The 27229-nt window shown below is 44.1% G+C and overlaps 1 protein-coding gene across 1 annotated transcript; it reads left to right on the top strand.

Annotated features, from left to right (window-relative positions):
* The first annotated feature begins 1127 nt into the window (after window positions 1-1127).
* CLIC4 (CLIC family member 4) lies at window positions 1128-26928 on the top strand. The gene is made up of 6 exons (XM_005529712.3): window positions 1128-1283; window positions 15098-15207; window positions 19872-19997; window positions 20805-20911; window positions 22099-22280; window positions 23024-26928. The coding sequence occupies exons 1-6, from the start codon at window positions 1212-1214 to the stop codon at window positions 23186-23188; spliced, it is 762 nt and encodes a 253-aa protein (XP_005529769.1). The 5' UTR covers window positions 1128-1211; the 3' UTR covers window positions 23189-26928.
* Window positions 26929-27229: the final 301 nt, after the last annotated feature.

The following is a 27229-nucleotide window of genomic DNA, read 5'->3' on the forward strand; positions in this document are numbered from 1 at the left end:
CCTGGAGGGCCAGGAGGTTTTGTTACTACCAGCGATCGCTCCGTTGGTAACCACTCCATGTGGAGCCATCCCGGGCTGCATTTGGGTACAAATTACAGGGAGGCTCATCCCGGGTCACAGACGGCATTGAAGTCACTCCGTGTCACCTCGGGGGATGCCACAGCCCCGGCCTGCCCTGGGAACGGCTCTGCCGAGACGCTCAGGTGCAGCTCCACTCAGACTATTAAAAATAGAGTCTGGGCTTCCAAAAGGAAAGGCAGGGCTGGCAGCAAGGGCGGGAGGCGCCGGGAATGAAAGCCGCTCTGTTGCCGAGGGCTGGGCTCGGCAGGCGTGAAGCCGCATGGGGAAAATGTGATCGCTGGCTCTGCTCTTGTGGTGGAAAGGCTGGGAAAAGCGCGGTTTCATCCCTTTCCGACGTTTCACCCAGTTCTCCCGCACATTCTTTCGTCCGGCTTCTCAGTCCCTGACCTTAATAGTGAGGGGAAAATTAGGCTGGAGAGTGAACTGCCTCTTGGGATGGATTTTTCCCCCTGCCAGGAAAGGAGCTGTTCGTGCTGCTCTGGCTCGGTGGGTCTGTGAGGGGGAAGTCTCTAGATTTTAAGTTTTTCACTTGAGGGTGAGGCGGTCTGAACCGATGGCGGACGGGACACATACGCCGACCCTCTCCCCGGGGCTGGCAGCACTCACAGGGTTGTGGCACCTCCAGGGCCGCTCCCAGACGCTGTCATCGATCACGGCACCAGCCGCGGGCGGTGTCGCACGGCCGGGGAGCCCATGGCTGACACGGGGGTGTCCCTGCCGCCATGGGGGGGACGGCGGGGACCCCCGTCCCTGAGGGAACTCCGCGACCGCCATGGCGGGTGCTGCCCCTCAGAACTGTCCCCTCACGGCAGCCACGCCCCTCAACGATGTCCCCTTACGGGGACCACGCCCCCTCATGGAGGCCACGCCCCTCAGCTATGCCCAGCATTGTCCCCTCAGGGAGGCCACGCCCCTCATCATAAGCCACGCCCATTTAGCGATGCTCTTCAATTATTGCCCCGCCCCCTCCTGAAGCCCCGCCCATCCCCGCGCGGCCCCGGCGGGTTCGGAGCGCGGGGCGGGGCCGCTCTCAGTCGCGCGCAGGGCGGGTGAGGGGAGCGGAGCGGCGTCGCCGTCCCGGCTGTGGCAGCGGCGGGCGAGGCGGGGCAGGGGCTGCAGCAGCGAGAGCAATGGCGCTGTCCGTGCCGGTCAACGGGCTGAAGGAAAGCGACAAGGAGCCCGTCATCGAGCTCTTCGTCAAGGTACGGCCGAGAGGAGGCAAAGGAGGGGAGGGGAGGTGGGGCGGGGGGAGTCTCGTCCCGTCTGGGCGCCGAGCGCGCGCGCGCCGCGACCGTTGGGCGCTCCCCCCTCCTTCCTCCCTCCGCTTTCCCGCCCGGGGGGCTCCGGGTCCCCTCACGGCTCCCTGCGGACCCCGCTCCCAGCGGAGCCCGCTCCCCGCCCGGGGAGCCCCCTCTGAGCTCCCCCCGAGCACCCCGCGGGCGCGGCGGGCTCCGCTCGGGGCGGCTCCCGGCGCGGTGCGGGCACAAAAGCGGAGCCGAGGGCGTGTGCCCGGCTCCGGGAGGGAGTGAGGGAGCCGCGGTGAGTCAGAGAGCGCAGATGGAGCGGCCGATAGCGCCGGCGGACCGTAAGCAAAGTCACTTTTTTTGGGGCGAAAAGTGCGGCCCGGGTGCGTTTTGCTGGAAGATTCTCCGGCCGGAGCAGAAGGTGCCGAGGGTGCGGGGCAGCACCGCGGGCAGCGCTGGCACAAGGGAAGAACCCAGCGCCACAATGGATCGCCCTCACTCGGCATTGTGTGCCCGGCAAGGCGCAGGGAGGCGGCAAAAAAAGGCAGCAAAAGCACGAGTTACTCCTCGCTCCCCGCCCCAAAAGTCTACTTTTTATGACGGGAAGCGAATATGTAAAGTAACACCGGGTTTTTATCCAAACTAGAAGAATGAGCATGTGTTGTGCTGCCCTTATCTGGTAAAGATGCCATATGGTATCTCCACATGTTTTGCATTCATTTATTGCTGTATGATGCAATATTTTGCATCCTTCGGGGCTCTGGTGATGCAGCATCTTACTTTTACTTCATATCAAAAGTAGCACCAATTACTCCGTGCAATCTTCTCTTGTGTTTAAACGTCCTTTAATGAAAGCCTCTGCCGAAAAGTATTTAAATTCTTCAGATGAAGTTTCTTCCAATTGCAGTAAGAAAATCAGATCTCTTCATCTGGGGACTTGGGAATTGCTTTGTATAAAAACAACGATGACAAACATGAAAATTTCCAGCTAAAGCTTTGAAAATAAGTTATTAAATATAGATTTTATTTCTTGAATGATACTCTAAAAGTGTTGAATTTTTCCTCTTTTCATACTTCTTAATATCAAGAGGCAGTAACGGGACCCAGGGAGAGCATTGCAATGGAGGATTCCATTCCTGATTTTGGTCAGAATATTTAGGCTCGTAGTGTAGAGGTTAGAACTTTCAACTACAGCAATTAAGTTACACATTACTTTGAATTATTTATAGCAGTGGATCTTTAATATCAGATGCCAATTTATCTTCATCTATCCTAAAGTTTGTCAGCTGATTTTTCTTATTTTTAAACAAACTCGAGCAGTGATTGATGGCAGAATGATTTGGGGGCAGAGGAAAATCAGCTTTGTGGGTGTGTTTAAAGAGAGTATTTCATGCATGAGGAGTGGCATGGAAGAAGCTGTAAAAATAGTTTTGAGAGAGATGAGTTCATTCTGATTAAATCAGAATTGGACCAATAAAGCTGTGAGATTATATGAAAGGGGGAAATCAGGGAATTTTTCTGTCCTTTTCAGTTGAAATTTCTTTATTGGCATGGGTTTAAGAAGGCTAAATTTGGGGTTATCAGTGAGGATTTTTTTCCCTCAAGGAAACCTTTTTCCATTGTTATGGATGACTGCTGCACACTGAGCACTCTGCCCTAAGGATAAAGTTCACGTTAAAATAAGTTATTCTTGCCTCCCTTCACCATGGTCTTCAGGTAAAGGACAACCCCCAGCCCCAGTCCACAGACCAAAATTGTTGTTTCACCTGGGTGTTGCTGCCTGTCCCACACTTTATTGAAGCTGTTGAGGATTATCAGGACAGAGTTTTTGTAAAGCAAATAAAATCTCGTTTTCTGAGTCATTTAGATGCTCGCTTCAGAAACTGCTAGCAGAATATATTTATTGAAGACATCCAGCAGCGTCTGTCTAGAGGAGCTCTAAATTTGGATTTTAGTGTTTATTTTTTTCCTCTGTGACCACGACGCTCACTTGCAGTTTTTCCAAGCACTTGTGGGTGCAATTTAGAAAAAAAAAATCAAATTACTGAGAGTTTCTCCACGCAGATAATCACTTTTCAGGCCGTGTCTGGGATCTACCTGTGCCCTGTTAGCCAGGGAAGCTCTTCAGGCAGAGGTAGTGGAAAAAGTTCTGGACCAAACTCGAGCTCTCAGCCCAACACCCGCGGCCCAGGGGCGGTGACTGCATGACCTGAGCACAAAGGATTGTAGCAGCCAGACTTGAGATGAAACAAAGGTAGGGATTAAAGCTTGAGAAACAAACCTGTGAAGCAGGAGAAAGGGGCTGGCTCTGTGCCCAAACCGTGGGGTTTGAGCCTTATTAAATTGTGATCAGTAACAAAATAGGATGGGCACGGCGTGGGGAGGAGCACACACACAGCTGGGTTCAGTTCGGAATTACTCGGTCAAGGTGTTGTCACCAGCACATTGATACGGTTTTTTTCCACAAGACAATGTATCAATCTGCTGTAACTTGTATTTTCGTAGTCCGTGAGAGCTCCGTGCAGGATTAAGGTTCTTAGGTAAGAAAATATGTTACAGAATCTGTTTCTTGGTGTTACAATGAAAACTTTCGGCACTTTTTTATTCCAGAGCCGGTGGGCTGCTTGTGGTCTCTTTTAAACCAAGTGTAAATATTTTCTGAGTCTTTTCTCTTGAGAGCTGATTAGGACAAAACCAGTGATGTATTTGATTTCATTTAGTTTCCTTGTCTGTTCCATGTTTTATTAACGAGGGAGGCTTCCATTGTCTAACAGGAATATTTTATGTGCCCTAGTGGCATTTCAGAGCAGTGAAGACTGCATTGTGGTGAATGTGCTCAGAGAAACTTGAGCTCTGGGATTTGAGTGCAGCTCAGACAGGTCACTTGGAATAATAGATGCACTTTAGTCAATGGTGTGAGGAATTTTATTGTAAATAAAAAACGTGGTGAAGTGATTGGGTCAAATAGACCCGCTCACCTGTGGAAAACACAGGACAGGTACAAAACTGCCTGTGCAGTTCCTGTAAGGGAGGATGTTGCTGCCAAAAGCTCAGCCCTGGGCGTTCTGGAGGGCACTCGGTGATTGCATCTTCTGCTAACACTGAGGTGAACAAGTTCAGTGTTAAAGGAAACAAACAGCAGACTCCACAAAGTAGACACAGTTGTGTATCTCTGCAGGCATGGCAGGGGTTGGAGCAGGGAACCAGTGAGCAACCCCTCTCCACTGAGTAACGTGTGTGTACTTGCTAATTAATCAGACCTTGGATTTCTGGCAGCTCTGAAATAAGACATCATTGCGAAATGGGGCACCTGTGTTGAAAATCAGATAGAGTCTACTATCTATTTACCTTTGAATTGTCTGTCAGTACAAAAGAAAAAACTGCAATTTTAAATTTAATAAATATCCCACTCTGAAACACTCCCAGTGATTGTAGCAGAAGCTTGTCTCTGTTTTTGTGTATCTGAACTGAACAGAGGTTTGGCAGGTGAACTGTTTGTCTTCTGGGCTCGGGGTCTGTTTTGTTCAGTGCAATGCTGGGGCCGAGGCAGGAAAGGGATGTGAGCATCTCCAGCAGCAGCTCCACAGGACGGATTTGTGTGGATTCAGGTCTGCCTTTGTCTCCCCCTGTGCTCATTCCCTTACGTAAGCTCTGCTGTAGCACTCTGCAGCTCTGTAGCTTTATATATTGGTTTATAACAAACCATCCCTGAGCTTGTCATCAATTTTTGTTTTTTTTTCACCCACCAAGTAGCTGTACAATTTAAAGGCAAATCAGTACAAGGAAATAACAGGATTGGAGACATGCAGTGCTGCTTCTCAGAGATAGTCTTGGCAGGGTTATTGCTTGATAATCTTATTAGATAAGTCTCCTCCTTACGCACCAGATCATCCTTGGAGGGTTTGATGTAACCTCAGCAGCTGAGAACCTCCTCAGCCAGCCTTTGATATGTGTTTGGTGTAGACAGCAAAATGTCATGTGAGGGTTATTGGGAGTGTTGTAAAGGAGCCCTTTGTAAACTGAGGTGTAACCATTTAGTTATACCCTGTGCTCAGTGGGCATAAATCAGGCCTTTTCCTTCTCTGGCCAGCAAACTGTAATTCCTGTAAATTCTGCCTGGGAAAGTCCTCACAGCCAGAAACATCCTCAGCTTTTTCATTTGAGTCTGGTTGCTGATACAGGGACTGCTGCTCTTGGTACAGAGCTGTTTAAAAGTACAGAGATGGTCTCAAGTGTAAATGTTAATTTTCTTTTTTTTTTTTTTTTTTTTTTTGCAAATCATTGGTAAGTAAGTTTAAAACCTCCTGGCAATCATTTCTAGAGGGATTACACAGATGAGTTAGCTTTCCTTCAGTCAGGAATTGCTTCTGAGTAATGGTTGTATTCCCTGGCATCCCATCTCCCCTTCCCGGTAATTAACATCCAGACAGCTCTGATTGTCAGGAGAACTTGTGTTTGACTTTGCAGCTGAAATGTGTCTTAACACTCAAGCACTTTTCCTCCTTTCCCCTCAGAGGGATCTAAATACTGTGTGAATTCCCAGATTTGAGCACAGGCTGAGGGTTGGGCTGGATGGCCACAGGCAGCGGTGCTGGTGAGTCACTCCCTCCGTGGGACACACGCCATGGACACATTCCTGCAACACAGATCCTGCTACAAAAGACAAATCTGTCCTCAGTTTTCCCAGCTGGGATTTCTCAGGGTGTGCATTGAGGGCTTGAAGTAGAAGGAAAAGCCTTTGTGTCACAGCACACTCTGTGGGGGAAACTTTAGGGCCTGGAGGCTGTCAAAAGTCAGGGATAAAGGAACACTGAGGATCCAGACCTCGTCCTGATGTTTGTGTGTCAGGGTGAGTGTGCAGTGATGAGTTCACCAAGCAGGGAAGGGCAGCATTCTTGTGAAAAATGTATAAAGAGAGTGGGATCCTCTTTAAACAGAGTTTTGTGTGGAAATAAAGATACTTGATTGTTGAGAAGTAACGAGATAGGAGAAATCCTTACATCAGCTTAGGGAGTGGGTGGGAGGCCCTGCTAATCTGGCAGTGGGCAGCACTGGGACAGGATTAGCATGCTGAGAAGTTGGAAATCATCCCCCTCCCAGCCTGGAGTGACTCATGGCACTGTCTGGTCCTTCCATGGCTATCCTGACCTCATCTTGGGCATGGAAATAGTTCTTTATTTGAGGAGCAAGCCTGTCTTGGAATGGGCAGAGCAGAGAAGTCGCTGGTTCCCTGGATGTGGATTTTTGAAGGCTGAGTTGTCTCTTCCAGAAATCTGTGCTTGGAAGAATCTAATTGGGGAATTCCTTGAACTCCAAGCTAAACAGTAAGCTGTGTACTCTCAGAAGTGACTGTTGGACTCTGAAGTTTGATTTTTTTAAAGTGTTCATTAGCTCAAAGGGACAAAAAAAAAGCGCCCTGGACTGTTATTTTCTCACCAGTGTGTGTTCAGATTGTGTTTAAATGAAACATTTCTTGTGATGTGACAAACACAAGGCCTGCAAGCTTTTGTAACAGTGCCTGCATCAATCCCAGCTCCTGGCCAGGCTGGACATACCACTTAAAAATCCACAAGAAAGACTGGTTAACTGTACTTGGCAGTGATTGGATTTGTTGCCTTGTTTTGGTAGATGTTCTCTTTTCCCAGAGAACTGAGCAGTGCAATTCTGTAAAGCCTGAACTGGACAGTGTGGGAGAAAACAAGGTGGTTTTTGTCTGCCAGGGGAGGCACTTAGTTTGTCTAAGACAACAAAATTTAATTAAGGTGGTGGTTGGTTGCAAATTGATGGTTCATGGAAAAATAGTTTACATCTGTGTTTGTTATCCATCTAATTTGATTTTTATCTTCAAAGTTCTTGGTAAATGACCTGTAACAAACAGCTTATTGTCCTAATCAGGTTTGAGGATTTTTTTCCCTGCATATTCTTCAGTGTGGAATTATATAATTTTAGTCTTAAAATAGATGCTAGGTGCTCCCTTGTGGTATTAAGAGTTTTTGCATATTTTAACAGTGAAAACACCCAAACTCAAAATTATTATGTTGTCTTCACAGGGGTTTCAATAGAGGTCTGACTTCAGGAGCTTTAAATCCTTTATTTAGAATATTTTTTTCTCTAAAGAAAAAGATAACAGTTGATTTTTTAAAACTTGCTTTGAGTAGTTTGGGGTTTTTAATTCAGGTCAAACACATTTGTGGCACAATCTGGATTTTTAAGGTGTTTACTTCTGCTGAAGTGAAAAACATAAGTTAAACTGCTGTTAATTACAAACATCTTTGTGTGGGAATTCTCTGGGAGTTCAGGCTTATTCCTTGTATTGTTGGCCAGACAAAGGGCAAGGAACTTACCCGAGGAAAGGAAATGACTGAGTTCTGCACACTGAATCTCCATATTAGGTATAAACTAAATATAGGAGTGTAATCCAGGAGTGAAGTCATATCTGTATATTTTCCCTAGAAGAGCTAATGGGATCAGTCAGTGCTACTGGACCAGCCTCAGAGTTTTTTGCTCTCTTGGAGCTTTACTATTTTGGCTGGACTTTACTGCTCTGTCCTTTGGAGAGCTGCTTTTCTGAAATACAGGAAATAGATTTTTTTTTACGTGGGTTTCATCTAAAAATAAAATCAAAGCAAGCCTAAGGAGGTTTCTGCAGCCTTTCAGGGTGTTGCTTTAGGTGTCCTGGTGAGACACGGTGTTCTGGAGATCAGGGAAATAAGGACACATCCCAGAGGAGAAACTCTGATCCCATCTCCCAGGGGAGGAGGAATTCGGGGAGGTGCCTTTTACCTGTGCATTGCTTGTGTTGGAGATAGAGCAATCCTTCCCCAAACCCTTCATTCTGAAACAGAAACTCCAGCCCCACTCTTGGCCTCAGATAACATTTCTTCCCTCCGAGGTTCTGAACGTGCTGCTAGCAGGGGAACAGGTTCAGGACTGCAAAGGTTTTTGAGAGGCTGCTGAGAATTTGGGCAGTTTGTCTTCACTGACACCTTTCTGTGGGCACTGCTGCTGTGGTTTTAGCTGCACATCCTGTGTTTTAGCAGGCTTAGAAGCTGCCAGCTGGTGCCTTTTGGGCTGGGATTTTGACATGAAACTCCTCTGGGTTTTGTTGCTCCTGGGAGGGTTCAGTCCAAGTCAGCTGGGCTGGAATGACCTGGAGGAGGAGGAGGAGCAGCCCAGAGTGAAGCTGGAGCAGCTCTTGGTTGTTCTCTCTGCTCATCTGCCCAGCCCCTGGCTCATCTCCCTCTAAATGAGGTTATAAAATACCACAAACACAGCTCTGTCTTTTCCTGTGCCTCGGAAGTGATGCACAGTCAGAGGTTTCTTTGAAGAACTCTGAAATGCCACAGATCCAGATTTGACTCGGTTCTTCTGAGCCCCAATGACAGAATTTGCAGTTCTTTCCTCTTTGGTGCTTCATGATTTGGTGGGGGAGGTTTGGAAATGGATCTCTTGGGCTGTAGCCAAGGCACACACTGTACTTCAACAAATTTAATAAGACCAGGGAGAGAGAATCACTGTCATGAACAATTCCTGCTCTAGGTTTATGTGCTAGAGACCCAAAGGCAACTTTCAGGCAGTGTAAGAGAAACCCTCAGTGCTGCAGAGTTGGTTGTCTGCTTACAGTTTCCTACCAGGATATTGCAAGATGATGTCAAGATGTTACCCAGCACATTTTAGTCAGTGTGGACCTGCTGATCGTATTGGATTTGTTCAACATGAGCTCTCTGTTCAAGGTATTGCCACGGCAGAGATGCCAGGCTTGTGCCATTAGTGAATAATTGGATTTTCCTGTGCCAGGGCAGGAAGTGTCTGTCCTGAGTCTGTCCACAATAAACCCAGGGTTTTGTGTTCCTGTCATTAAGCTCATTTCTTCGCTGAAGAAAATGGTGATTTGTATTTAAAGCAGGTTTGGAACTCTCCATCTGATTCTCCCAAAGGATGAGCATGGAATAATTCCTGTTCTCCAAAGGACTAGATGCACTTAATTAAATTCTGCTGAGTTGTGAACTTACTTCCACACATCATGAGAATCCCACAGCATTTTCCAAAACTTTTCAGTGAGAATTAGGCAGCAATGAGCAGTTGCAGGACAAAACTGCTAATTATTTTCTTGGGAACAGCATCAGAGGGCTAAAAATAGCATCATCCCAACATGGTCAGTGGCTGTTGCAGTCCAGTGTGTGACACAGTGGGGGCTTATCAGAAAGGTAATGACTGGAGAGGCAGCTTGGATAGGCTGACAAACATTCCTTTCCCTGCTGAAAGGGCAGATCTCAAGTAAATGCAGGGACTTGAGTTAATTATTTTGAAGTATTTTGTGAGTTTAAAGGAATTTCAGCTGAAGTGGAACTTGGGTTGGTTACAAATGGTGATAAAGGGGCCATGAGAGGCAGTGGCAACTCAGGTTGGTTTTGCCCTGGGTGTGTTAATGTCAGTCAGCATATAGCAAATATACACTAATTATCTTGGGCTAATTCTCTTAGAGAATTCCAGGTGTGAGCACTGACCTGATGCTTTTTGTTTTCCATTTTTCTATGTTTTTCTCAAAGGAATGACTAATTAAAGTAGCAGTGATGGCCTAACTTGTTCAGTAGTGCTAAATTTGGGCAGGGTGTGGTGGTTGTGACTTGAGAGTTTACTTTCACACAGATTAAAAATTCGCTTTCTAAAGGCACTTCTGATATCCTGAACCCTTTGCAGGATATGCTGTTGTTTTTTTCTTCCTAATTCCCCCCTTTCCTGGTTTTGTTCATCATGGCAGGGAAGTTCTTTGGGCTCTCAGCCCCATTTTTGTGCCACCCCTGTGTTGAAATGCTCTGTCCATGTGTGCTCTGCCTGGTGGCACAAGGAAAAGCTTTGCCCTGGAGGTTGTGGCCCCAGCTGTGCCCTGTCCTGGAGAGGCAGAGGTGACAGGAGGAAGTGTCCCTGTCACTCAGCCCTCTGATTAAATCTGGTTCTATCGGATTCAGGGCCTGACTCTGCCTTGCTCCCTGACCTGTTCCTCCCCTAAAAACACAAACCACCTCCCTTCTCAAACTGCAGGTCTGGGAGGGTGACGAGGAGTGGAACACTATTGCAGATAAGCCTTTCCAACCCTGCACCTCCCCACCTTGACACTTGTTTTGCTCTTTGAACAAGAGGAAAATAACAATATTCATCAATATTTAAGCCACTTTAAGGTCTGCTTTGGTTTGCAGAGTGAGAGTGTGCACAGAGCATCCCTGAGACTCATCCAGCCACTGCCTGAGCACAGGGAGCACTTGGAATAATGGCACTGTGGGGAGTACTTGTTACATCGATTATGGTCACCCCTTCCGAGGGTGTAATTCTTTACATCTTACCTGAAAACACCCTCAATCAGCACCACGGAATTCTGTCTGTTCAGCTTGGCAAGATAAAGGTCCAAAGGATTTGGGCTGATCCAGCCAGACCCTTTTCACGTGTGGCACATCAAACCACTCCCTTCTGTATCCTCTCTTCCTTTATCTCAGACCTTGGAATTGCTGCAGGTTTTTCACTTGAATCGCCTTGTTAGTTCACCTTAAACCATTTCCTCTCAAAACAGTAATCCTTAAAGGATTATTATTAATTACTCAGTTTTGGAATGAACTTACTGCTCATTAAACATGCAAAATTGATTGTTATCTGCTGGTTTGAGGCAATGGCTTTGCATCATGCTGGGTTGCTCATGCAGTTTTCTCAGCAGGTTTGGTTTTCATTGTTAGAATTCAAGACCTATTTCAAGATTACTGAGTTCAGAATTTGAACATATTCTCTCATTTCTTTTCATTTCCCCCCAATCTGTTTATTGGCTGGAACATTATTCTTCTAGACTTTGCAGATTTCCTCCTTGGGGCAGTGGAGATTTCCTTGGTGCTGCAGTCAGGTGGATCCAGTAGTTGTCTTTGGTGAAAAGTATTCTGTGAGATGCTTCTAAAATATCTTTATCCCTCTTCACCTAAAGTTCTTTTACCACTTCTGGTATGTCAGATCTGGGAGAAATTCCCTTGAGAGTTTTGGATAAATTAAGAAATGCTCTTCTGGTGTTCTGCCCTTTCCTTTTATTTTATTTTTGCAGGCAGACACTGAGCTGTATTACATTGCTCATCAGATGCACTTTGACTTGATTATTTTTCTGCAGTTATTTGATTCTCTTTGGGAAACCTGTAGTGGGCTCTTTTTAACTGGTTCATATTTGAAACAATTTTGCAGAAATCTTTGGGACCAAGGATTTCTTGAATTCTCACATCTGTGCTGGATAAGAAGGGTTCTGTGCCCTTTTAATGTTTCTTTGCTTGTCTGGCTTTTTGTTAGTCTTGCAATAAACTTCAGCACTCCCTTGCTAAGGTAAATCCACACAGGTTCTTGTGTCAGCTCTCAGGTTAATTTTTATGCAGCTGTAAAGACAAACATTTCACAATTTAAATGGATATTTTTTTCTTTCCCTTAGCTTGCTCAGCCACTCAAACAGATGTTTGATTACTTGTACTCTCTGGGGTTTTGTTTTTTTGGAAAAACAGTCTCATCTGAATGAAATCACTGTTCAGAGAAAGGGAGGAGGTGGCTTCTGAGCTAAGCTCAGACTTGCAGACACTGGGATAAGTAGATTTTTAGGGGTTTTCCCTTTCCAAAGGGAATTTCACTGTGGAAATTGCCAGGAATTTCACTGTGGCTGTGATAAACCAGGCTGATTTCTCAATGAACAGCTGATCTGTGTTACTGCCTTGTAACCCTCCCATTCTTGTTTGAACTTCCTTTCTTATTTAATGTTTCTTTAAAAATAGCTTTATTTGTTTTCACAGAACACTGTGGAGCAGTGCTCTGGTGGGGTGTGTGCTCTGCTCTCCCTGTGCCACGTCTTACAATTAACAAGGTCCTTTTTTGCCACCTTTTCAGAAGCTTTTTGAATTCAGTTTGTAGAGGGTAACACACAAGTGAAAAATTCCATATTTCCTTGTTGTGTGAGAGGTGTGGCACTTTTCCTCTGTCTGGTCCTAATCCCAAACTCACAATTACAACTGAAAACCTGAAATTCAGTGAAATGAGAGATATGGTGAGGTTTTTGAATACATATCCTTCAGTGGACGATGGTAGAATTGGAAATTAGCCCTAATTGCAGGCAGTTTGGCATTAGTAATATTACTGGCAATAAAGATTTTTAGACTGGTTTTAAAAAGGATTTGAAAGAAAACCCCAAAGCTTCTCAGTATAGAATGACTATAAACTTGTTAAATAACAAATAACCTATGCTGAGGTTAGTGCAAAGAGGTCAACATTTAATATTTGCTTTATTCTGATGGTGATGAGGCTCAGACACTGGAATTTTATGGCATGAATTCAAAGACAAGGTGATGACAAGCAACAACAAGTAGGGTTAGGTTATGACAAAAATCGTGTCAGATTTCAGAATATTCTTGTAATATGTAAAGTTTAGATTTTACTGCCAGCACACTGCACAAACACTCTGTTCTAGCAGAGAAAATCAAAGCCAGGAGTGACTCTTGCATCCACCAAATGCTGACCCTCGGAAGAGAATCCAGAGCTGGCTGTTCCTGAGGAGGGGCTGGAGCATCAAACACAGAGACACAAAATGGGCCTCTCAGGCAAACAGTTACAGAGCAGAATTCCTTGGCTCCAGAGCACTGGAGCCAAAGTTTCTTGGCATTCTGTGTGCATTCCTTTTCCAGTATGTGCTCAGAATAACTTGGGACTTTTTGGAGCAGAAGTGGGACAAACGTTTGCAGACAGAAAAGTCTGGGCTCCGTTTGAGCTGTTGGGCATGGAGAGTGCATCAGGGTTTGTTCATAGCACTGAGTGTTATTGGGCTCTAATCCCCTCTGCTGGCTCAAATAATCCAAAAAGCCTGCCTTAAACTACAGCACATGCTGTTGGTTGGCTCTTCACTTTGAGTGTTGCACTTGTGTTGGGAGAGAGGGAAAGTTTGGGGATAAGTAAATGTATTTGACCTTTTTTGGTCACTTTGAGTTTTGCTTAGGAGGATGGATCTTAATGAAAGCCACAGGTCAGTGTTATAACCAAAATTTTAAACAACTTTTTGTGCAGTTCCATGATTTTAAAGTAGCTTTGGTTTGGATTCCAGTGGATCAAGTAAAGTTTAATGGGGTGGGGGTTTCAGCCTGTGCTGTTACTGCAGTGTAAGTCACACTTTGCTTGAAATTTGAAGACTCAGATCAGTTCTGAGTCAAAGAATTAATTCTGCTTCAAAGCATGAATTACCCTGGGCAGTACAAAACATGTATTTTCCTTAGATGGGATGCAGTGTTGTGTTTTTCAATCCCTTTTTTCCAAAGGTAGATCAGATCTGACACATGACAACAGAAAAAGCAGATGAATATAAATCTATAATTTACCTGTAGGAAAGGTCAGTTCCACTGTAAACACAGGGATCTAACTGTGGTGGGAATTGCTGAAATCCAGCCTGCTGTGTGCTGGGGACACAGTGATGGGTTAAATATTAACATGTTATCCTTTTTCTGGATGCTTCTAGAATTCAGTCTCCTGAGCAGACATATGACAGAGTTTAAGACAATCCATTAACAATAATCTGCTGCAAGTTTGACTCTACTATCCAAAGATAAAGTGGGCAGTTTGTAATTTATGGCAGAAAGACAATTTCCTTTTCCTTTCAAGTCTTCAATAATGACACTAATAAAGGTTTAAAGAAAACTGACTCTGTATCTATAGCCAGGCCTTTGGAAACTCTGACAGGAGGAGCACTTGCAGAAATTAGTCCATTAGCTGAAGGAACATTAATTAATTTATAAATCCTAAAGAAACTCAGCTTTATCTTCAAAGGCCCCATGACTTTGCAAAAACAGCATTCTGACAGTTTCACTGAAAAACTTTCTCTTTTCCTGGGCTTTGAAGATCCTGCTGTTACTCTTCTTAACTTGCAAAGTCTTTCTGAATTCTCCTTACTGCAATGATGAAAGGATTGGCCAGGCTTTGAGAATTGCATTGATGAAAATCACTCCTGGAAGGACTCTAATAATAATAATAATAAGCAAAATCTTCTAATATAAAGTACATATCAGGATAATCTGATATATATGGCTGCTTTAAGTACAGTTCTCAGAGGATTGAATTTTGTAACAAAGGTTTCCAGTGCCTCATTCTAGCCCAGTAAAAACTAAAATTTTCCAACTCAGCAATACATCCTTCATTGTCAGAGAGATGATGAGATGTGTGCTATCACTGGGGAGCTCACTGCTGCTTTCTAATGGGCCTTTGTTGTGCTAGAACAAAGACTGATTGATAAATTGCCTATAAAAAGTGGCTTTGGGATATTATTTAATTGTCAGTGAAGTCTCTATGTACTCACAGTTATGTCTTTCCTCACAACACCTGCAGTACAATCAATTCTCAGTTCCTGGCTGCACTTGGCTCCCTGGAGCACTGCACAGGGAGAGATAGAAGCACTGAACTGGAAGATGACTCCAATTAATTAGCTATGCCTTGGAGAAGAAAGAAAAAAAGAATAATAAAGAGCAAAGAACAGCATTGACACTGGAAAACTGCCATCAGAAGGTGTGGCTGCTCAGAGGAGGATGTTCAGCTGCAGCATTGTCAGTGGCAAAGATAACTGAAATATTGTTCTATACAGGTTTTGAGCTTCTAGAGGACATGACAAACAAAAAGCTTGACAAATGTGGCGATTTCAGTTGTACTGAGTGTGTGTTTACCTACAGATGTTGCAGTGTTTGTGAGATGGCACAGCCCTACCCAGATTAATGCTCTGTTCTGTCCTGCAGGCTGGCAGTGATGGAGAGAGCATAGGAAACTGTCCCTTCTCCCAGAGGCTCTTCATGATCCTGTGGCTGAAGGGAGTCGTGTTCAGCGTCACAACAGTGGACCTGAAGAGGTAAGAAATACTTGATTTATTGGGCCAGCAAGAGTTCAGCACCCTTGGTGGAACAAAGCTTTGGCCAGAGCTTTTATGGCCAAATTATATTTCTGAAATTAAAATCTGTCCTAATGAGTGACTGAGGCGACTTGGGTGTAAATGGTGCATTTATTGATGGTTTAACCAAAAATAATGGGTCTGGTAAGTTCTCCTGAATTTGTTCAGTGATGCTCTTCTGTAAAACTCACACAAAGTCTTTTATAACTGAATATTGACTTTTTCTTTAATTTCACATCAAGATCCCCTAAGTGGGGACAGATGGAAATTTTTTAGTCAACCACCCTCTGGTCAAATCTCCAGTGATGGATAATTGTCACAAACCATGTGCAGCCTCCTCCTTTTCTTTTTAAGATTATTTTAGTTATTGTGCAATAATAATGAAATTACCTGCCCATGAGGTAAATCCAAGTGCAATGGGCAGGAATAAAATGTGAAATATTCTACCTTTGTTCAGTGGCAGCCAGATAAGTCATGATGCTGTCACCTAAATTGCAGCTGCTCCTCTATGCAATGAGTACCTTGGTGGCTAAAAACAGTGAGGAGCGAATGCAGGAGTCTTAATTTCCTCAGGCTAGGCATTCTTTTTTATGAAAGTGCTAAATTCAGCAGGGGCCTTGTGTTTGCTTTGGGTGTGAAGTCATGTTTTCCCAGCACTGATGGAAAACTCTGCTGGTCACAGCTCTGCAGAGAGGGGAGGCTGCCAGTGCCTCCAAACCTGAATTTCAGGAATAAAGCCAAGAGAAACAAAGTGTTCTGCACTGAATCCAACATAGAAGGGAGAAATCACCCTGCTGGACTTAACCTCTTGTGAATTTTTTTGAGGGAGGTGACTTGTTTGGGTTTTAAAAATCACTGAAGTTGCTGCTTCAGTGCTGGCAAGGAGTGTTAAAGACTTCCTTGTGTGGTGAGGGGCAGAAAGCAGCTTTTGTCAGCTCTGGGTGCATTTGGAGCTTCTCAAAGAGCTTTTTTCTGGCCAGTGTGGGATTTCCCTGCAAATATTGGTGCTGCCAGCCCCATAAACCAAATGTGTCACATCTTCCACCGAGCCCTGCCTGTGGTTTGTGCAGACTCAGGAGCAGAACTTTTGCCTGTGGGCTGTTGGTAGTTTGGGATTTCCTTTTCCTTTAATGATGGGGTTGTTTAAACCCATTGCAGTTACTGGGGTGGGCAGGAGGAGGTGGACAGAGATATTTTAGGCTTGGAAGGCTTTTTACTGCTGAACCAGTTTAGATATCATTAAAATGCCAAATATTCCTGATGAATTGGCTTTATTTTGTGTCCCCTTGGCAACTTGGAGTTAATTGGATGGGGGAATGGGATGTAAGACTAACTTTTAGCATATAAATTGGTTGCAGATGTTTAAAGTTGACCTTCCTTACACAAGGAAAGCTTTCTTTCAGTTTTTTGTTTTGGTTTTTTTTCCTGTTGAGGAGGGGAAAACACAAAATAAGTGCAAAATTAAAGATCTGCAGGGGAAGAGGTCAAATAAACCACCTTTGTGTTGTGCACTGAAGGGGTTCTCTGGGAAAGAAAACGAAGGACCACTGAAGCTAATTCAGGTTGGAATAGATATTGATACAGACTTCCTACAAAATTCCTTTTAGACTTTATTTAGATGTCCATAAATACAACTTTAACACTGTGGGTTGTTCAATACCCAGTGGCAGAGTGGTGCAGCTCATCCAGCCAAGTGCTTAATAGGAAAATTTTGATGTCAGATGGCTCTGTTTTCCCTTGTTATCACTACCAGAATGATAAGAGATGTTAGGTGGTGCCTTAATATTGCCACAAGAGACTGCTTTTATGAGCACATTATTAAATCCAAATGATCTCCTCTGCTCTTTGTTCCTGTTAGACACAAACTCAAAGAGCAGAGCAGGAATTGTTTCAAACAACTGAATTTATTTTGTTGGCCAAAACCAGAAAAAAAGGCTTTGCCTGCCTTTGCCTCATAACATCGGTGCTGCACAGCAGCAAGGCCAGTGCTGTCTGTTTGTGAGGCTGAAAAGGTCATGGTTGGGTACAAAAGTTCACAAGTGAGGGACTTGGGACACAGGAAAATCTGACCCTGCCGTGTGTTTTCCCCTCCAGAGCTGCCCTGTGCTAACAAAGGCACATTCTGAAGTTCTCAGCCCTGCTCTCAGCACACAGAACATGCACATAGGCAGAGGAGGAGGGCAGTCCCACCCTCTGCAAGAAATCAGCCATTTCTTCCCTCTCTTTGGGCACACAGAGGCTTCATTCTTCCCTTCTGGGCAGCAGCATTTCAGTGCTCACAGCTCTGGCTTGTTCTGGAGGCCAGAGCAGAGCTGCAGTGCACAAACCATTTGTTGGGCTTGGAACAACACTCAGGGCCAGCTTGCCTTCAGCTGAGTGCTCAGATCCTGTTTGAAGCATCCTCAGTTGGAGTTTTTGCAGTTCCTTTGACAGGCAAAGCTTCAATAACAATATGAAATATTAAAATTAACTATTAAAGACCACCCAGAGGTGGATCCAACTTCAACAGTGTGAAATACAGCTGAGGAACTGGGGTTTTAGCACCGGCTTTTTCCCATGTTACTCTTCAGATCCTCATTGCAGTTTTTGTGTCATTTTTAAATGTATTCCATTTGGGGGCTGGATTTTGTCTGCTCTACAAGAAATAATTTGCATGCTAATTACTATTCTGGTTTGTGGCAAAGCCATGAGGTGTTTACACCTTAACTCTGGGGGTAGTGATGGCCACATAATTAACGTGGCCCTGCCTCCAAAACCCCTGGTAAACTTTGGGGTAGGCACAAACCATCTTGGAATTATTTGGAGTGGTTACAGAAGGAATTTTTTTTGTGGTTTGGGTTTGGTTTGTTTTTTAAGCTCTCCAGCTTTATCTCTGAAGTAAAACCTCTCTGTTACTTTAATTGCCTTCTTGTTTGCCTGTTAAGGGAATTTGTACTCTGAGCCTTTTAAGGCTGTTCCTGTGTGTTTGTGCTCCAAGGGCTGTGCTAAAGCAGGGCTTGTTTAAAATCTCCTGGCAGGAGCAGCAAACTGGAAGTCAAACCCTGAATTATGTTTGGGCCAGGGCTGTGGGATCTTAATCTCTGCTTTCTTTCTCTTGAAGGATCCAGGTGGTGTGACTGGATGAGTAAAGTGCTCTGAGATGCACTCTGGTTTTTTGGAAAACTTTTTTGGTTAGTTCTTTGGAATGATCTGGTTTAGAGCTAAAGCTTGCCTTTGATTGTATCCCTGCAGATCCGGTGGTCTTGCCCCTGTTTGTTTTTAAAATAACATTCCTTCTGAGGAATTTTATCTGGCCAACATGGGGAACTGGAAGGGAGCCACGACAACTTCCTGTAATTGTTGGGAGTTACAAAGCTGTATTTAAATGAAGTGTTAAGTTACTTAAAGCATTACCCGATGAGAGATTTTAAATCCTAAAAATGAGAGAGTGGTGGCAACTCTTAGTGAGAAATAACTTCTCAGAAGCTTAAAATTGAAAAGAGTTAAATTCTTGTATTTATAAGGTTTCCATCCCCTGGCTTAAAGCAGGGTGTGGAACATTCTAAAGTATGAAAATCACTTTTCTCATTCACACTTTGGCTCTATAAAATGGCAGCAGTGGGCAGGACATGAAATTCTGGCAGGGGTTCTTAATTTTGTAAGAAGTGGAAAACAAGATAGACTTGTAAGCTGGGCTCAGTTTAGAGTCCAGCTGCTCTCCCTGAACACGCTGCTTTCTCATGCTGCCCTGCAGGACTGGGTTTGTGGATGTTGCCAGTTTAGTTTCCCTGTCTGGTGTAGTCAGGAGGATTTCTTGAACTGCAGTTCCAGTTTCCAGTAAATCCAGTTCCTGCATGCCTGGAGCTGGCTCAGGAACGTGGCCACGCTGGACAAGGCTCAGTCCCACTTCAGGGTTCTGGTCCAGCCTGGGTTTGTCCAAGCAGGAACCAAGGAGCAGCTTTACCTTGGCAGAGTTTTCAGCTGGGCCAGCGTTTGTTGTTGCTGGGCCAGCAGGAGGTGGTGGCCAGGCTGCTCTGCTCTGCCTGAGGGAAATGTTAGTTAGAAATAGAGTTAGAAATGGCTGAGTATTTCAGCTTTTTGCTGTTTTTCTCATGTCTAATCTCCCAGGTGTGCTGCTCTTGTTTGTAATAACCTTTTTTTCACTGGTGGAAACTGAAGAATAATTTTAAACACGATGTTCAAACATCTGCCAGCCTGCCTGGAACCAAACTCCCTGGGCACGTAATAAATGGTTTATACACTGGGCTGTATCAGAGCTGCTTCTTTCCAGAGCAGCTCTGTGTGAGGGGGGAGGATTAGCACAGATTATGCTATATATAAACTGTTCTGTAGGGAAAGAGGGAGAGTGTTTGTGTGGTGTGTGTATAGATATCCCTCTTCCAGTCAGCATTGTATTGATTTGAGAGTAAACACAGCCAGAGGTAGGAGGAAATTGTTTTAAACTGTTTTAAATTAATTGTAAGCAGGTGTATTCAAAAGGTTTAGTTGTAAACTCACTTTTTAGCAAGAAAACCGGTGGTGTCTACTTAAAACTGAGGATGTGAAAACCTCAGCAGTGCTTTTGTGGTTGTAGCAATGAAATTTTGTCCCCTGCTTACTTTTTATGGGTTTGCATCTCACCCCAGGAAACCAGCAGACCTTCAGAATCTGGCTCCAGGCACTCACCCACCCTTCATCACATACAATGGGGAAGTGAGAACAGACGTGAACAAGATTGAAGAGTTCCTGGAAGATGTTCTGGCCCCACCCAAGTAAGTGTTAAACTGATAATTTGTCACCTCAGATAGGCACAGTTCTCACAGGGGATTTCTGCCCTAATTAAGATGTTCTTCAGCATCAATAAACTGAAGACGTGGAAGTTATTCTTGCTTGTCATACCTCCCTCTCCTCAGCTCCCTCATCATTATATCAAAAGCTGTTTTCTTTCAAAGATTATTTTTAAATTATCCTTTGTATATCCTGGTCATCCCATCTGCACTTTCAAGCCCTTCCTTTTGGTGACAGGCACATTTGTGTCGAAATAATGTGAATGAGGATGAGTCTGCTGTACAAAACCTAGTCCTAAACTACAGTGAGAATCTGTTTTAATGTGTTCAAACTTTCTCCAGACTCTTGGCTTTCTACTCCTCAGCTGGCAGGCAGATCTAGACACTGCCTTTAACAGACTGAACTGTTTTGTCTTTTTAGCATGGCAAAACTTCAGGCTTTTAAGATGTGGAGTCCATAATTGTCTGATGTTAGTGGAAATGGAAAACCCTGTATTTTGCTTACAGGTGCATGGTGTGCCTCCTTGGCAGCACTGGATTAAGGGAGCTCTGGTGCCCCTGGGCTGCCTCAGACACTCTGCTTGTACCAAATGTCTGATTCAGAAAGCAGGAATGTGCTTTGGAGTCCCTCTGGAAAGTGCTGGGTTTAAAAACCTTAGTGGGTGATGCTTCCCTTCAGAAACAAATCTGGAAAAGGATAATTAGTAACAAAGTGCCATTTTGGGCTTGTTAATAGATAATGAGCACCATTCTGCTAAATGTGCTGTAGATCTGCTCCTTGCTGCTTTTCAGGTACCTGAAACTCTCACCAAAGCATCCAGAATCCAACACTGCTGGAATGGATATATTTGCCAAATTTTCTGCATATATCAAGAACTCTAGACCAGAAGCTAATGAAGGTGGGTCACTGGGGGGAACAGAGCTCTCCTGCTTCCACTGCCTCGTGTTTTTCAGAGCAGCTTTGTGGGAAGTGTCTCCCTGACAGATTTAGCTGCATGTTGGTGGACACTTGAGAGTCTCATGAATGAAAATCTTATTTAAGTTTAATGTCAAAGATTTCAACGTTTCAAAGAGATCTTCAGTTCAATCAGAATTTCAGTGGGGTGTGCATGGTTTGTAAATATCCCTGGTAATGGCTCTTGTCTGTGCACTCAAAACTCTTGAATGAAGGATAAATATTTCAACATCCAGAAGCAAATTTCAGGCAGAGTTTGTGTCATGCCCCAGTGGCTGAATTTCTGTGCACCTCCTGCACAGAAATTATTTCACCTCTCTAGGACTGAGGGCTCCCATTCAGAGTTCTGAGCTAAGCTTAGTTTGTGTCATTTTCATTAAAGGATTAAAACCTTTCTGTGTGGAGGGAAAACAGGAGATTTCACATGAGGGATCAATAAGAAGTAAAGAACTCACAGCTGGACCTTTAAGTAGTTCAGTACAAATCAATTTTGTCCTCAGAGTACTTAGAGGGAAAACTAAACTCAAGGAATCAGCATTTCAAAGGGAGAGATGCAAAGTATTTGTAAATAAACGTGAACTTTGCACAATAAATAATTGGAAATAAATGGGGATTTGATGGGATGTGCTGCCCTCTGCTGCTGCATTCCATAAACCTGCTGTTGCATTCCATATCCTGCACCAGCCTGGGTGCTCTGGGTTTGCTCAGGGCTGTTTGCTGAGCATGTGACATTAACCAGATTATGTTTAAATGTATATAAACCCCATCATAGCTTAATTCTAATCAGTTTAAGCCAGTTAGGCACAGTCTTAAGAAACTGACATAAGCCACTTTTTAAACCAAAAATAAACTCTTGTGGACAGTCTCACAGTATTTTAAATTAGTGCAAACTCCTGTATTAGCCAGCTTTTAAATAACCTGCATATGTGGGATATTGGAAGAGATTCTGGTCCAGCTGCAGTGTTGTGGTGAGCACAGAGGCAGCTCCAGCAGTGCTCTGACCACAAAAACTGACCAAGACTTACAAATCCTTCAGTGTTTCTGGGTAGCACAGGGATGTGGGGTTTGTATTTCAGATCTGCTACCAGTCTCAGTTTAACATTTGTTTTGGAATCATCCCTTCCTGCACAGCCTTAGAACGTGGCCTCTTGAAAACCCTGCAGAAGCTGGATGAGTACCTGAACTCCCCTCTCCCTGATGAGATCGATGAGAACAGCCTGGAGGATGTCACAGTCTCCACCCGCAAGTTCCTGGATGGCAACGAGATGACCTTGGCCGACTGCAACCTGCTGCCCAAACTGCACATTGTCAAGGTAAAACCTGGGGGGTTTCAGGGGAAAATGCAGCAGGAAATATCTCTGGTTTGTGACATTCCTAAGCCCAGCTGATTTCAGCTGAGCTGCACTGTTAACACCTGAAACTGTGCAAGGTTTGAGTCATTCCCAAGGGCTCTGAGCACTGGAGCTCAGTGCAGGTGTGAAGCAGCAGAGGATTTGGATGGCAGGAGCCAAACCCTATTTCCCTGCCCTGACCCCTGTGGTCTCAGGGAGCTGCAGAGCTCACAAGAAGGAGGAAGGTGAAGATCAGGTGAGCAGGTAACGGCTGAAGTGTCTGCTCACTTCTGCGAAGGAAACTGCTCCAGAACAAAGTAAATACACAGTGGGAAATAAAGGGATTGTAAAAAAAAAAAAAACCAACAAGTTGGAATCTTGGAAGAGGCACCCTGAGGCAACCACAGGAGCGCAGATGTGCCCACATCAGTGTGGTTTGGTTGCTCTCCCTGCCTGCAGTGACCTGTGTCAGTTCTGTACTGCAGATGGAGCCACAGGCTCAGTTTCTGCCTCCCTGGGTGAGGAAAACCCCAAAGGGAGCGAGGCAGGAACAGCCCTGAGGAACAGCCAGGGCCAGGAGCATCTCCCAGGAACAGCCTCTGGAAACTTCAGGAGTCATTCCAAACATCCAAGTTGGAAAAATAACTTCACAAGAGAGTATCCAGGGCTGGAAAAACTATTTTAAGTTAAGAACATAAATTCATAACGTAATTCTTTCATTCCAGGTGGTGGCCAAAAAATACCGCAACTTTGAGATTCCCAAGGAGATGACGGGGATCTGGAGATACCTGACAAATGCTTACAGCAGGGATGAGTTCACCAACACCTGTCCTGGAGACAAGGAGATTGAAATAGCTTACAGTGATGTAGCCAAGAGACTCACCAAGTAATCAGCACTTGCGAAGGATGACGTCCTGCATATCCCGTAACAACGCTTCTAACAGACTGCTCTTTTCATATCAAATAGCAATTGTTTTTTTGCATGAACTCGCAGTTACTCCAAGTCACGGTGGATAGACCAGGTACAGTAATTACCTAAAGTTTGCAGACTTTAATTACAGGCTTGTTTTTCCTGACCTCCTCTCCCAGCCTTTGAATATGATCGATGCAGTCGTGTTCCCGTTGCACTGGGGTGACTCTGGATTCTTCAGTGTGAAGGCTTGTCTTGCCCCTGCTGCTTTTCTCTGTAAACATTTGGTCCATGATTTGTCCAGGAATTGGTTTAGGATCCTGTCTCACTGTATGGTACAAGGAATATTTATGTATTTTGGAATTTATTGCTTTTCCAGAAGATCTGTACACAGCTGTCATACCTGTGACACACTGAACTGTACCTGCTTGTCTATCCTATTTACATAGAGAAGGGAACTTAGTATCCAAAAGAGCCATTTGCAAAATATTTGGCAACGTTTTGTTGGTTTCTTTTGTTGTATTTTTTTTTTAAATCTCTTGGATTTGAAGTCACAGTAATGGTTGAGAATGGACTCAACGTGAACCTTGGATTTGGATGACCTCAGCTTCAGGGAAGTTTGAATCCAGGCTTGAGAGCTGGGGCAGGAAGCTCAAAGCTCAGAGTTGATGTTTATTGTGTCTTCAGGAGCTTGAGGAGATTTAAACACCTGCATTGTCTGAATTTTGAGTTGCAGCAAACAAATAATTGTCAGGATTTACCATCAGGAAACAGCAGAGCTGGAAGCTGCTCGCTGTTCACCTGAAGAATTGCAAGTGGCTTTCTTTTTGGTAGTTAAGAGCCTTTTTTGTTTTGTATAGGTCTTTTTGGTGATTTTTACTTAAAAATCTGTTCTGTCATAGCCCAAATCCTTGGAAACTGTAGTGTCCTAACTCTGGGTGGGGAGTAGCAGTGCAATGATTAGTGATGCAAAATGGACTGAGAGCCATGAAATGGGAATTTTTTAATGCCCTTTCTTCCCTGAAGAAAGCTAAAGTGACCTTTAAAGAGAACATTTGCCTTAAATGATAGCAGTGTTTGTCTTTTTCCTGAAAGGAAATCTGGGAATTTTGTAAGGAAATGGTGGTGGAATTGAATTTATCCCAATTGTTTCTGTGCACCTGGACTGCAGTTTTGCATACTCATAATCATTGCACTACTAAAATCTTTTTACAGCAACACTGAGGAATAGCACTACAATTTTTTTAAAAGCAATTTTCAAATGTTTCTAAACCAGGGAATAGTTTTCTTGTTTAAAATTAATGGTTTTGATGCACGAAATAAACTGCTAGGTTATTTTTAAAAGACCATCATAAACAACTCCAAAGAATTCTAGACTTATATGCCTATTTTTTTGTAAAGATACTTTTATATTTAACTGATTTTAGAAGCTGGAAAGTGCTATTCCTGCTAGGTTGTTCTTGGAATATTTAACATTCTGCAATAACGTGGAAATGCTCACATAAACACTTTTATACACTAATTTTATTTTATTTTATTTTATTTTTTGGTAAGCACTGGCTTTCTAAAAGCAGCCTGACTTTTCTGAGCATCCTGCTTTTGCTACTTTATGTACCCCTGGAGTTAGCTCAACATAGAAGAGGTAGAGAACCAGATCCATATTTGTATACCTGGCTTGTGGTGCCTTGCCTTGCCTTCCTCCAGCTAGAATTCAATATAAAGGCACTTAGCAATCCTGTCACATCTCTTTCAAAGGCAACTCTCTTAGATACATTTAATCCCCCTTCTGAATTTTTACAGGAATGTTTAGGCACAGAGGGAAAATCCTGGGGAGCAAACCCAAACTGTAGCCCTTTAATAATTACTGTACTCTGATGTCACATTCCCCTCCTGAGTAAAGTTCCTCAGCCATAAGAACCCTCTGTAGGGCTTCAGTCTCTGCTACAACGTGACATCCAGAAAAAGGAATGACTTTTTTATTTAGAGAACAGCATTTTTAATGACACATCGGGTGAAAAAACCCCAAACCCAACCCTCCTTGGTTTGGTGCTCTTTGCAGTCATAGAGTTCACAAAGCTGTAGGAAGCAAGTGTTTGTGGGCATGTCTTTAAGTTTTTAGCTCTCCTTTCAAGAACAGATCAGGATGGCCCTTGGAAGCTGTGTTGATGGGGTTGTAGGAGTCAGGCTGTGCTCCCTTTCCCAGGGAATTATCCCTGGAGTGCAGGGCACCCACAGCCAGGAGCTGCTGGGGTGCTGCAAGCAAACCTCCAGCTTCTTCTGGAGATAATCCATCCCCTCTGCTGCTCAGGCAGCCTTGAAACCATTCTGCTTCTCCCTCAGCGTTGTAATTGTGTGTGAGAGCTTGTAAACAGAGTTCAAGCTCTGGCTGTGACCACTGGGTTCCTTATCTGGGCACAGCGGAGCCTTTCCCTCGGAGGTGGAATTCCAATGAGCACCAGCTTGGCACTGGTACCTGTCCTGGGTGTCTCTTGGGTTTCCTGCTGCAGTTTTGTTGTGGCAGGAGCTGCCCAGCCCCTTCTGGCTCGGGGAGGGAGCAGGAATCTGGTGGAGAGGAGCAGCTCCCAGCTCCGTAGGTGATCCCTGCAGAGCAGCGGGGAAAGGCAGCGTCTGGTGTGGGCAGAGCACTTTCATCTGGCCCCAATCACCAGCTCCACACTAATTAAAAAAGCCCTTTCATAACTATGTAAATTCTTGACTTCTGTCAACTTGTTTACAATCTGATCTTTAAATGCATTTTTAATTTCATCAAACAGCAATTAATCTACCCCCTGTTTAAATTTAAAATGCTGCTTCTAGCCCCTTCTCCAATTTAAAAGCAGCAGTTGCCCTTTCAAGTAGGCATTCCAGTTTGCAAGTTGGCTGCATGTATTAGCATGCTGAATAACTTACTTTATTCTCAAGCTGAAATATGCTTAAATTCACATTAAAACAGGTGACTTGTGTATTTCCTGAACACAAAGGGAAAATTCACCACCTGCACCCTGTTTTTGTGTGGGAGAACAGATTATCCCATATATATAAAATAATGCATTATTATTTTATTTTTCCCTTTAACAAAGTTTTCCTTCTGCTGCCTGTTGAACAAGAGGCACGTGGGACTTGTGGAGCAATTCCATCCCCTCCACAGCTTCCCTGGGTGTCCCACACTGGCAGTCCCAGCTTTTAGCTTCTCATTTTCCCATAAAATCGCTGTTTTCTCCACACTGGGCATGTCCAAACTGATCAAGAGCTGCGTGATAAGGAGAGAGATGTAATCAAATTTTTATGCTAAAGCAGCAAATTAGCATTTGGTATCAAAGGAGCACAGAGAGGAATAAATGGGAGCTGCTGGAGCCAAAGCCAGCGATGCCTATCTGGGTGCAGAACAAAAAGTGGTGAAGTGCAGGCAGCTCTGAACACCTGAACACATCCAGGGAATGTTTTCAGGAGAAGGCTGGCACCAAGTGACAAATGCTCCATCTGCCTCACAACCTGTGCCACCAACTCTTGCCTTTTGTTTCTGGAGGGGGTGGGAGCAGGATGAGGGGATGGAGCCTCCCAAGACATCAAGGATTGGAGCGTGGTTTGTAGAAATACTTGAAGAGTTGATTCAATTTGTTGTAGTTTGCTTATGTCTTTCACTTTCTGGAACATCTTTTACAGATATACCAGTATACTGCTGGCAGCTATTGTTAAATAAAATTATATTTTCACTACCAAGCAGATCTTTCTCTTATTTCTGAAGATTTCATGTGTAAATCCAGGACTGCAGGTGATGAGCTGAATTACACAACACAACTTATTAATAATTATATTCTCCATTTTTTTTGCCTTCAGGTTTAGGGGTTTTTCAGTGGTGATGTCATTTAAGGCATCATCATTAAAAGTGTTATTTCTGACATTCTAACCAGCTGTGGTGCCTCTGAAAATTTAAACTTCCTTAAAATGAAGAACAAGTTGAGAAATAATGGCTTTCCTCAGAAATTTCTTTAGGAGAAGTGAGATTTTTTTTCAGATTTTC

The sequence above is a fragment of the Pseudopodoces humilis genome, chromosome 27, assembly GCF_049639895.1.
Source record: "Pseudopodoces humilis isolate 2021_Gansu_Grassland_sample_001 chromosome 27, ASM4963989v1, whole genome shotgun sequence".
NCBI classification, from domain to species: Eukaryota; Metazoa; Chordata; class Aves; order Passeriformes; family Paridae; genus Pseudopodoces; species Pseudopodoces humilis.

Bases quoted from the DNA above. Each gene is read 5' to 3' on its own strand.
- CLIC4 (XM_005529712.3), top strand. From the start codon at position 1,212: ATGGCGCTGTCCGTGCCGGTCAACGGGCTGAAGGAAAGCGACAAGGAG. The intron at 1,284-15,097 runs GTACGGCCGAGA...TCTGTCCTGCAG, and splicing joins TCATCGAGCTCTTCGTCAAG to GCTGGCAGTGATGGAGAGAG. The intron at 19,998-20,804 runs GTAAGTGTTAAA...GCTGCTTTTCAG, and splicing joins GATGTTCTGGCCCCACCCAA to GTACCTGAAACTCTCACCAA.